General features: G+C 37.3%; 2 protein-coding genes across 2 annotated transcripts; one reads left to right on the plus strand and one right to left on the minus strand.

Annotated features, from left to right (window-relative positions):
* Positions 1 to 6,448: 6,448 nt before the first annotated feature.
* On the minus strand, positions 6,449 to 11,610 carry LOC122064345. The gene is made up of 8 exons (XM_042628056.1): positions 11,179 to 11,610; positions 10,997 to 11,081; positions 10,745 to 10,786; positions 9,096 to 9,264; positions 8,200 to 8,252; positions 7,843 to 8,073; positions 6,868 to 6,914; positions 6,449 to 6,730 (listed from the first exon to the last, which is right to left on the minus strand). The coding sequence occupies exons 1-8, from the start codon at positions 11,466 to 11,468 to the stop codon at positions 6,676 to 6,678; spliced, it is 972 nt and encodes a 323-aa protein (XP_042483990.1). The 5' UTR covers positions 11,469 to 11,610; the 3' UTR covers positions 6,449 to 6,675.
* A 46-nt stretch (positions 11,611 to 11,656) lies between these two features.
* On the plus strand, positions 11,657 to 12,215 carry LOC122064346 (protein Asterix). The gene is made up of 2 exons (XM_042628057.1): positions 11,657 to 11,832; positions 12,070 to 12,215. Exons 1-2 carry the CDS (start codon positions 11,683 to 11,685, stop codon positions 12,172 to 12,174), a joined length of 255 nt encoding a protein of 84 aa, XP_042483991.1. The 5' UTR covers positions 11,657 to 11,682; the 3' UTR covers positions 12,175 to 12,215.
* The last annotated feature ends 383 nt before the right edge of the window (positions 12,216 to 12,598 follow it).

Below are 12,598 nucleotides of genomic sequence, written 5' to 3' on the forward strand. Positions count from 1 at the left end.
CAATGACAGGGGTTTGGTGGCATATACAAGGTGATGCTATTTCTATCTTACAGAAGTATGCCATTCGAATATTGAGCCAACCATGTAGTTCTTCGGCTTGTGAGAGAAATTGGAGTGCTTGGGATGCAACACAAACCAAAAAGAGGAATAGATTGTCAGCAACGATGTTAGATGATTTAGTCTATGTGAGAATGAATACGTTGATGATGGAAAAAAGTGGTGAACTTGAACAGAAAAACATGTTACCCATTAATCTTGACAATATTAGTGTCAATGATTTTGATCAACGCATTGAGGACGTTGATAAAGAGCTAGAGAGATTGTTGGATAATGTGGATGATAGCATTGCTGAAGACTTGCTATTTGGTGCAAGTGCTAGTTTTACTGAGAGCGAGACTCAACCCCCAGATAGTATATAATGATTTAGTTGAGTACTTAAGTTATGGTGATGTAATAACTATTGTTATGCTTTTGTAGATGTTTTGCTTTATTTAGAATAGTTTTTCCTTTTAAGCATGAATATGGAATTATGTGAGTCATGGACTTATGGATTGAATGAAGTGATTTTGAACTTTTATGTTCCTACAGGATAATTGGTAGAAGCATTAAAACATGCATTAGGAATTGAATTACTGTAACCATTGCTTTCATCACTCAATGACAACGTTTTTCTAGTTTTTTTACTGTATTGTATATTTGAACTACAATAATTTTCTCTTTTTAGGTGTACATATCTAGTTAATTACTTAATAAATAAAATAGATACAATAAATTATAAAAATAACATCCAAATTTTTTGCCCGACTTTTATTTTTGTACTCGAATAATTCCCGAATCCGAATCCGAATCCGATTTTTATTTTGTCCGCTTTTTTGACCGATTTTTTTATCGAACCCTTAAATTAACCAATCGAATTATTCTGAATAATTCTTCGGCCGAATAATTCCTGAATCCGAATTTGCTAACTATGATCATAAGTACCGTGGACAATATTATGGCCGGAGTGTATTCCAGAAAGATTTGAAATGGGGGGCGGAGTCCTAAGAGGAGGAATCCAGTGAAAAGGGTCAGAAGAGGTCGAAGCCTCAGAGCACGACCTTCGGGAATTTTGATAAACTAGAGGGGAAATTTGTGATTGAACCTAGAGGTAACTAATCCATCTACAGTTTGGGAAATAGACTGGATGTTTGTGTTTGAGATTTGAGGTTGTTGTGTAGTAGTTTGCAACTTCCATTCTTCATGGAAAGAGATATCTTTCCCCCAAACAAGTCTAGGGTAGATGATTTGTCCTTGAGTACAATCAGTTTCAAGGTAAAGGGTTTGTCTTTTTGGAGATCGTTTGAGGGCTCTGGGTTTGACAGTCTTCATGGGTTTATATTTGATACGGTGAATGACTGCAATAGGAATTGATCCGTGCATCATTCTGTATCCGTGGGTTTTAAGGTTAATTTTAAGAGATTGGAGAATGTTTGGGTCAGTGAGTGCTATGGACATGTCCGGATAAACATTAAAATGGACAGGGCCATAACAAAGACTGGTTTCGATGGCTCCTAGAAGGGAGCCATCGAAGTCTAAGAATCTTTGGTCACGAAGGGCTAATAACAGAGGTGTTAAGGCCTTCTCTGTGAAGGGGTTTAATGGCCACCTGTATGAGGCCGATATGGACATAATTAAAGTTATTTTTTAGATGGTCTTGTAAAGACCTTGGATCAAAAAGGGTAATTTCTTGAGTTTCATTTGTAAAATTTATGGTTTGCTCAACAGTTTTGATGGTTTCAAAATATGTTTGCCAGTCATTCTGGTAAACTTCTTTTTGAGAAATTTTTGGCATGTTCCAATTTTGAAGTCTTTTGTTTATGTTCGTTATTTGTTCATCATAATAGAACACATTAGAACTTGTGCTCATCTCACTTGCTGATCTCATCGACATGGAGCGAGATAGACGATTCATTGTTTGAGATATCTTAAGCAAGGGGTAACCTTCTAGATCTAGTCATTTGAAGGGGTATTTCCAACTTAATTTGGGCACAAACGTGGTCTTATACTCTCTTCTGCCACTCCTCCCAAAAGTCCAAAGGCTTATACTCTGATAAAAACTAAAATAAACGATTACACAAAAGAAAAGAGATCTCTAAAACAAAATAAACCATTTCCCTGGATTTTGGTATATATATATATATATATATACATATATACTCTTCTTCTCAAAACAAAACAAGAAGGTGAAAAGATGGGTTTCTGTTACAGAAACCACTATCGCAAGTTACAGTCGATCTCTTTACCATACAGAGGACTTCAGTCTGTTTTTCTTTTTTTTTTTTTAATAACTTTGAACCCTTTCAGTTTTTAGCAAGGATTTAAATCACATACAGGGTACCATATCAGTCACTTCTCATACCAATATCAGTATGGATCAGCCATATCAGACCGATTCAAGATCAAAAACCACTTTCATGTTTTATCCCAAAAAAATAAACATATGCAACAGGTTTAAGAATATTCCATGGCTTCAACCAATGTCCATCGCAACCATTATTTTAAGTTGAATAGGCCAGTGATTTAGATAAATTTAAAAAAAAAGGTTTGCAACCTATTATCTCCATGAACCGCTCTGAACCATTGAAAGAAAACATATACGCAACATATGCATGGAGATCAGATAGACATACACTACAATTACTACATAGACAAGAACGGTGTACCTAAAGCCATGGATATAGCAAAATAATCATTTGTTGCAACACGAACGCCGTTGTTAGTCTGGTCTACCCTTTTTCCTTTCTCACTTTAGGGTTTTTCATAGTCATTCACTTAATGGGGCAGTGATAATTATTTATAGGGGTGAGGGTAGGGACCAACCCTGCAATGAAATTAGGATTTCCTTCCCATTAAGGAAACAATATCTTAAGTCCACACATAGTAATATATATTTCATACCATTAAGGTGTGCTAATAGAATCCAATATCTCCACAGAGATCACTTACCGGATCCTTTCTGTTTACACTATCTATAGTCAACACCACAAAACCGGTTTTGGAAACAAATCTTGGACTATGCTAGCCCACCTAATTGGAAAACTTACACCCTATACTCATTATGCCCAGCATTGAATGGACTGAATATTCACTTTATCAATTACAAATAAAGCCATTGGATCCGCCTAGAACAGGTGTCGCGTAAAACATATTATATGTGTTTTATTCGCGTATAATACAAGTACCTATAAAATACGTGTATAATATAAATTTTTTAGATTGATACGTCAAATTATGACTTTTTTATTGAAATGTTTGGTTATGGTAAAAATACACGTATTATACGCGAATTTACTAACTATGGTCTTTACTAGAGGAGGATGCTGGCAGTTTCTTGGGAGCAATTTAATTTCTGAAAAATGGGACAGAATTTAGATATTTACCCTATAGCATGAAGGTATCTAAATAAAAAAACTCCCAAAGGAATAGAGATCCAAAACAAGCTACCATTACATTAAAAAAACCGATGCTGACAAAATTATAAATTAATACCATAAGAAAAATGAACTGGGAGATTGATATTCAACAGGTTAGCTTCCCTTCAATCTCTACTCCCGAGTGTATAGCACTAATTTGAATCAATCGAAAAAATATTGACATAAGTATAAGCTCAGGAAAAAAGTTTTGGAAAGCACTTGATGGGGTCAAGGAGTTTCTTATAGTTGAATGTACATGCTTGGCACCATATTGAAGAACTACCTAAGAAGTAGAAGCACTAATATGGGAAAACCATAGATCAGTTCCAACAAAATCCAGAAGTAAATTTGTAGTTTCTCTTTCAATCAATTCCAAACACCTTTGTTTCTTATCTTAAAGCTATAGAAGTTATTGGACAAGCTTGGGAAAATTTCATCAAATTATAAGTTTCCAATAGCGAAGCAAGGGGTAAAACTACGTACACTTTGTCCCTCCCAGACCCTGTAGTAGAGGGAGCCTCGTGCACTGGATTGCCTTTTTTTTTATATAAATTTCCAACAACCCCAACTAACTGAACAAGAAGAAAAAACAGGGTTTCTACTTCTAAATCACAAGTATTGCATATTAAAGGTGACTCCAGCCACTACATTTCATATAAATTCAATCATATTTCATATTGTTTTAGCACCTAATTGTGGTATAAAATCTCCCAAAGATGGAAGAAAAGACAACTGCGAAAAGGAAAAAATATTTAAGAAAATAATACACGTCATAAAGGGAAAACATAGGGGTATTAAAGATTTAACCCAAAATAATACTAATATGATGGAAATCAGAGAAGGAATTAGAAATATTGCCATGAGATCGAAGAGAACCTGAGAATCTTTCAAAGGAAAGATGAGAAGAGAGGTGAGAGTTTGAAATCTTGAAGCAACGTGAGGAGATGATCGCCGGCCAACGACCTAGAATGTTATTGCGGCATTCTTCACGGTATTCCAGTCACTTGAAGGAACCTGTATCTCCATCTAGAACAAGAAAGAGGTTGGATTGGTTCAGGTTGGAGACGAGATGTTAGGTGGATGATGGGTTGCTCAATTACGTTTTAACCCTTTTTTGAAAATTCTTGTTAAAGTTCTTTGTTTTCTGTCTTTTCTATTATTTCATGGAGTGAATGTGATTTCACTCAATTATCCTCATAATATCTTTAATTGTAGTTTTTAAAGTGTAGTTGGTGTCTTATTATGTTTGAATCAATAATAGACCCTTGTTATGTTAATAATTTCCTCTTTCAAAATAGGAGCAAGACCCTTGTTATGTTAATAATTTCCTTTTTCAAAATAGGAGCAACCAAAGAAGAATGAAAGGAAGCACCACCCAACTTATTTAAAGCAAAGAGCACCTCATTAAAATCCGCAATAAGTAGAAAGGGTGTAGTCAATGCCGAGACAAATTGGTTTAGATTATGCCAACATGTCATCCCAGAGGTGCTATGGGTATACATAGATGCATATGAGCCGCTATTTCTCCCAAATATGGTCCTAAATATGCCCCACCGATGAACTAAGGTATAATATCAACATTATCAATATGGATAGAATAAATTACATTGACCTCTCCTGGAGTGACCCTTTCCTGACAACCTCAAGCTGGAAAAGTATTACAACCATTCACTTTTAGACTAATTGACAACTTCAAATATAAAAAGATCATTTTAACCTTAACCATATCCTTCTTACCAAAAAAAAAGAAAAACACCTTACCCTTATCCTTATTTTCAAACCACAAACTCCACAAATGATGGTTGGCTTAAACATGGCCAAGGGAAAACTGGATACCTCTTATTCCAAACCCACCCTAGTCTTCTATAATAGAGTCCTCAGTCCCATCTCCTTCCCTGCAACCCCGCCCCGCCCTCTCCTCTGCCTCACCCCTGATCTCTCCCTCTCGCCTCCACCCCTACAGCCCTGACACACGTTCTTTCTTTTTATAGAAGGTATTTGAGTGTGGAGTGGGCGGGGGTTTAATCAGAAAATCTCAGAATCTGCTACCCATTGCGAAGCTTTTCTATTTCTTCCTAACCCTTTCCATCCCTGCCTCTTCGTCTCATCCCCCACTACTCGGTGTTTCAATTTTTACCTCATCTTCCCTGTTTTGTTTCTCTTCCCATATTCTAATACATTGAGGAGAAGGGCCCAGCAATGACCCTCTAGGGGTTTTGGTAAACAACTAATGCTTTGGATAATCAAGTTAGATCAAATTATCCCACGCTTCTGTTTTGACATTTCTTTGGGTTCCATATATCCATGCCTGTATTAACCAAGAATTTGAACAAAGGTAAAATCAGTAATAACAAAGGGGACAGAGGGAGCCCCAATAGAAATCCAAAGAGTAGGGATTGAAATTTGATGAGATCTAATGCAAAATGTTGGATTGAACATCATCAATCAGGCTCAATTAATCAAAACTCACTTTCAATTTCATGGCTTTATCATTGGATTAATTAAAAGAGAAAATAAAACAACCATCACCCTAACTAACCCCATCATTATCGTCATTTACAGAAGCCCACATCACTCCCTGATCACTTCACAACCCTCTCACACCAAGACCAGGAGAGAGAAAAAGAGGGGGGGGGAGAAAGGAGGGAGACGGAATAGGGAACAATAGAGAAAGGAGAGTTTAGAGACACAAAAGGGGTAGTAAAATAGACAAGAACAGTATTTTGCAGGGGGGTTTGGAAAGGCTTTCAGTGAGCAATAGATATAGAGGATCTACTGTAAAGTATCCCATTGAAACAATGGTAAAGGACCGTAAGGTCAGTAAAATCTTAAAGAAACAATGCTAACAATACATCCTTTCATGTCTACCTGTCCCCATCCTTGGTGAGGATTCCTCACTGTTAGTTCTCGAGCCCTAGGATTTAAACTGATCTTCAGTCCAATCCCAATCGGATCCCAAGTTGACTCAGCAGTGTTGCCTGATCTAATCCAGATAATTGAACCATTGTAAGTCTGATCAGTTAAAATAAGAAAATTTCAGAAATTTTATTTGTAGGTTCATTAACAGACTTGATTGATGACTCAGACTTCAGTATTCTCTCTCTTTTTCTTTTTTTGGGTTTTTTTTTTTTTGGGGGGGGGGGGGTGGGGATTGTACTAAAACTTCAACACTTAACGTTTGCCCTCGATGACAGCTCCCTTCCTTTCTACACTTGGCCATACCTCATGAAAAGCTTACATGCATTTCTTCCCCCACCGTGGCAAATATTTCATCCACCCTGCAAGTTTAAGTAGAAACATATCTAAGAGAATTTTGATACAAATCACAATGGTCATGTTTGCACAGTTATGTAATTAGAATCCGAAGTATGTTAAGAGTCACAGATACAGAAGGTTTTTCTTTCTCTTAGCTTACCTGTACATATCTATGTTCACCTCTGCAAGCCACGCTGTTATGTAGACCTGCAACTCAAATGATTCAGCGTGTCAACTGATGGCAACAGAAAGGGACCAGGAAGGGGGAGAGGGAGAGGAGCGGTGGAAGTTTTCTAGGCCTAATATAGACCTTTTAGTGAGGTGGAATCCCCAATTTCAGCTATGTGGAGGATCGACACAGCCATCTTCAAAAAATCTAAAAGGGGGACTTCAGGTTGGCCACATGTATAATTTCCTCTGACCATATCAGCTGTAATGCCCCTCACATTAATTCTGACTGGCCACATTGAATTTCAACATACACTTAATTTTTCTCTGTGCATAATATCACCCAAAGTTACAAAACATTTCATTTAAAAGTTCCAAGAAAGTGGGCTTCCTTGAGCTACAGGGTAGCATGAGCAAAAAAATTTCTTTTGGCTTAAAACTAGATGCCATGTAGAAACTTTCCTGGAAGCCCGGATCACTTTTTGCTCAGACCTGGCACACCTGTCTCAAAAATATATTGCAGATTAATATTTAAGAGACAGACCCACAAAAGGATACATCGCAACACTTCCAAAAGTTAAAATCTGGCATCAGAGCATGTATTTTCTTCAAGAATTTTCTTGGTAATCTTAACATTAGGATTTGTTGGGAATTGGGTCTCAAAGCCCAAAAAAAAAGATGAGTTTTACTGATCTGTAGGTGTTTCACATGTGCAGAAGTGCTATTTATGGACAGTAGTCGATTCTGTAATGTAGAGTCCCCTAGATTTTTCTGATGTGTAGGTGTTTCACATGTATAAAAGTGCTATTTATGGACAGTAGTTAATTCTATAATGTAGATTTTTTTTCCCCTCCTTTTCAGCTTTGGTGCGGCCTTCTTCCAACACTCCCCTCTCCCCCACAAAAAAAAATAAAAAAAGAAAAAAAGAAAGAAAGGTATTAGTTATCTAAGACGAGACAACCATTACCTGTAAAATCTCCTCTCTTGGCTGTTGATTAGATCTTACAGTTCTTGGATCACCAGATTCACAACCCTTTAACCTTGGAGGAAGAGGCTGACAAGTTTCTTTGGAATAGAGGTTACTTATGGTTAAATCATTGAATTCTCCCGGATAAAGCTCATTGGACCAACATAACCCATCACTTTCTTGTGGAAATTTCTCACAGCTGAGGGAAAGTAATTCAACCAAGAGACACCGCTAGCCAGATCAAGCAATAAATTTGATGGTTAGAAAGGGGGGGGGGGTGGAGCGGAAGGAGCTCACATAGAAGAAAGAGCCCATGCAACATGGAACATTATAAACGACAAAACAAATGGCTGTTACCTTCAAACTTAGCTCCAATGCAAACATCTGAAATAGCTCCTGTCCCAAGTTCTCTGAAATTGAGCAAATATTAACATCATCATAGGCATAAAATAAAATGACAGTGGTTTAACCATCACAATGAAAATATTTTTCCAGATAGTATTTGGATCCCACTGTGTAATACCAGACACTTAGTTATCAGTAATGAAATTAACAGTTTAACAGGATGACTTCAAGAATGATGAGGAAATAAACCCAATTGCAGACTTAAGACAAGAAAAGAGTTGTGTCTTCTTTGTGGTAAACTGGACAACCATGGTTCTTTTTTGGTAAACGGATAATCATGGTTCAGTTGAAAGTTTAAACCTACAGATTCGTATCTCATGGTCAATTTTGAACTACAAATGTGAGAAATAAGTGAAGAAAAGACACCAACAGAATTGTCGATTGGAACAATTATGCAGAAGTTCTTGGATGATTTCTGGATCCTTTGTAGAAACTCCTAGCCTTTGGAAAAGTGAATTTGCACTTCTTTTGGTTGTCATTCTGTGTGAAAGGATAAAAATGTAGGCATTTTCACAGGGATAAAGTCAGTACATGCTCTTAGGGCTTAAGACAAATTGGTTAGGCTGATGAAATTTGACCTTCCACTGATTTGATTGGCAAATAATTGGCAACTTAATGCCAACACTGGTTTGGTTAAAAATAGCGAGCACTGGGTTTGGTTTTAACAAATAGTGAAACTGAAAAAATTGGGTTTGGACAACATGAATAATCTGGTAATGAATGAAAAAGCCCTACTTAATCCCTGTCCTGGCTCTATCTGTACCTCTTATTATTTCCCAATTTAACAGTGGTTTGGAATTTCCTAAAAGCAGAGAATTTAGAGAAAATGTACAGCACGAAAAGCATACCAAAAAATGGAATTGGCCAAAATGTGAATACTGGAATCCCCCCACCATCACCACTATCATTCTTATCCTCAGAATAACTAGAAAACTGTACATGTGGGCTACCAGATGGTCCTTTAAGGAAACGTCGCATGGAGCTACAAGTGTTGACCATGTGAGCGACAACGGCCACCTGCAAATAAGTCAATGACATACAGCAAGCTCATATTCAAGGATTTGATCACCATTCTGGATCATTTAATTAACATTTTAAACAGATGAAGTCCATTGACATATGTGTCCAAAGGGGCTGATGTCATTCACAAAGTATGAGGTAATACAAAAGCTTTTTTTTTTTTGTAATTATTAAAAACAAAAACAGTACTATAAAAATATAGCTTAAGATAGAGGATCAAAAGAACAATGAACTAATGAAGCATACAATTTGATAATAGCAATTTCATGAAACAAATTACTTGCACAGATAAGCAGAGAAATATAAGTCTTAACTCCCCATTTATTGATTTGAACCTTTTTTCTTATTGAAATGAAATAAATTTGCTAAAGGTTCCAAGAAAATATTATTTGTTAATGAAGTTCAAGATTTCATATATGCAGGAAAAGAGCGTACATATTCTCTCTCTGCTTTGCAAGCTGAAACCAGCCTCTCAATGTCTTTCCCATCTCCTTCTTCTTGCCCCCTTTCCCCTACACTCCCTGAGTATTGTCGGTATTATTTTCAAGCTTGCCTCTTAGAAATGGAGAACACTAGCCTTAGATGTTCAATATGAAAACATGTGGTGACAGGTGTTGAGTGGTTTCATCTGAAACTCAAGGGATCTGGCTTTTAACCTCAAAGGGATAGCTGAGTTGGCAAGGGACCTTTGCCTCAGGAAGTGTGTGGTTTTGAATTTAACTCCTCTTTCCTCCTTGGGGCCACTCACATGGGGGTGCTTAGTGCTCTTTACTGCTTTGGTGAAAGTTGAATAGTTCTCATTCAACCCCGGTATGACCGGCCCATGTGGTTGTGGGGTCAGTATGGGCCCACAGGACTAGCCAAGCCCTGGAACCCGTTGTTAGCACCAAAAAAAAAAAAAAGGATCATGCTTTTGAAATCTCTACTTTCATATGAAAAATAAAAGAAAGCAGTTACATTTTCCAATCATTTGGTACTTCTGAATGTCCTAAGTACATGTTCACTTAAATCCTTTTATTCCACCAGATGAAAGATTTCCACATTGCTGGCTGACCAAGCAAATACACTCAATGGGGAACAACCAAGCCAAGACAAGTTATGAACCAACCTTTTTCGGAGCAAGTCTGGATTTTCTGACCCACACAAGAAGTTGGGAATGACCATTCAGGCACAGGTTGATTCAAAAGTAATGCACTTGCTTTGTGAGATGGATTTTTATAAATATCACGATGTAGTAGAACATAACTTGACAAGTTTTTGAGATAATGTTTGACACAAACATCTCCCTCTCTTTGCTTATTATTATTATTATTATGCACCTATGGCATTTCCATCAAGGAACAGAGGCAGATTATTTTCTCCACTGACAGTAATAGATAACTTATCTGGTGTAACATACTATTTTTTTACACATCAACTCTCTAACTACAGAAATCTTAGATTTTGAATAAACTACATGGATGAGAAGTGTACATACCATATCTTTGTAAGACGATAGAATTTTTCTCCCATGAAACTCCTAGAACAAGATTCATCAAGTAAGAAGAAGATACCCAACATATGCCATGAAAGATGAAAGTGAGAAAACAGAAGAACATCCATGACTTAAGAACAAGATATGATGTTGCACTGAAGAAAAGTAAACATTTACATGTCAAGTATAAACAAAAACCTAAGCAGTTGATAAAAAATCGAACCCAAAGAATTTTAGTGAAATATAAGGATTTACTTGCTGTAGAGCCAATTTATAGCAAGCTCTGTTTCGAATATCGGGCATATCAGTTAAAACGCCCAAATCCATCGCAGGCATGTATCTGCCTCAACATTCCACAGAAAAACCCACCAACTATATGAGCAAACCAAAGCACAGACTATATATTGAGAAATGGACGCAAAAAGAGTCTCGTAAACCTCTGTGAGAGATAAGCATTAACGAGGGATGTTGCGTGGGATCTGCCGCTAGAAGATGCAGACACCCATTGTTGCTTGAAAGATAGCAACTTGGACCATTGGTTTCTGAGATTTCGCTGAGCAGCAGGTCTCCATAGTCTTGTTACAGAAGGGGAAAGAGAAGGAGAAACGGTGTTAGAATTAGGGTTATTATCAGTGCTTTGAACGTTTGATTCCTTAGACCCAAAAGAAGAAGAAGGAGGTGGGGAATTCATGGAGACAAGGGCTTCCGGAATAGACATTTCAGCCATTCAGCGTACCCCTTTTTGAGGCCTTCTTTCCTGCCTGTAGCCAAACCGCAGTGAAGTTGATTTTAGAGAGAGAAATAATTTCGATTTTACAACTTTACCCTCCCGCTTGACCGAGCCGTAATTTTGATTTTAGAGTTGAGATCAAACTCGCTCTCCCAAGGTTACCAAAAATAAAGTACTCTCTCGTCTCAACAGGAAGGAGGGAGAGAGAGAGATGTCGCATAACAACTCTTCTGCAAGCGATCCACGGCAACCTTCGACGGCGAAGCCTTATGTACCGCCAACAGTGGCTCCACAAGACCTGCCCATCAATTATGCTGGCTTCATTGCGATGATCTTCGGTGTAGCCGGCGTCTTGTTCAGGGTATTTGCGATTCTGTACATCTTATGTTGTTTCACTTGAATCATGATTCTAGGTTTGGAATTTATTATTCCTTATTGTGTTTCCTTTAACTGGGATTGGGAAATCCTCTTCACATGTATAAAAGTCGTCTAGATCTATCTCTGTACGATTTCCCCAATGCCAGCAATGTTTACAGATGACTTCTGGATTTGGATTATAATGATTGATGGTTTACATTGATAATTTCTTCTTTTTCAGTACAAGCTCTGCTCGTGGCTCGCTATAATATTTTGTGCCCAATCACTTGCCAACATGCAGAATTTCGAAAATGATCTCAAACAAGTTTCCATGGCCATGATGTAAGTAAAGTTCTTCTCTGCACCATGGCTGTCTCTGAATTGCTGGTTTTTCTGTTGTTGTTGTCTTCACTTTTCACTACTTTTCATAGATTGCTTCTTGTCTGATTTCTAGTTTTGTAGGTGTTTAACTGCTAATTTGTCAAGTCTTTCTCCTTCGTTGCTGTTAATCTGAAATGTTGTTTATTAATATTATTTGCTTCGAGTTTTGGGTCCTTATTTAACTTGTAGATCCTCATTTTAAGCTACGTATTGTAGTTCAAAGGACAGTGGTATACACTACACTTTTTCTTTTTTTTTTTAATGTGAATTCTCTTCTGAGGCTTGTGTATGGGCCAATTAGAACATAAGGTTTTTAGCAAAACTCAGTTGGAGACGGTGGAAAATATGATTGACTGGACAGTCCTAATGGTCAACAGAGGGGATTTCGT

Source organism: Macadamia integrifolia, unplaced genomic scaffold (genome assembly GCF_013358625.1).
Source record: "Macadamia integrifolia cultivar HAES 741 unplaced genomic scaffold, SCU_Mint_v3 scaffold1622, whole genome shotgun sequence".
Lineage (NCBI taxonomy): Eukaryota > Viridiplantae > Streptophyta > Magnoliopsida > Proteales > Proteaceae > Macadamia > Macadamia integrifolia.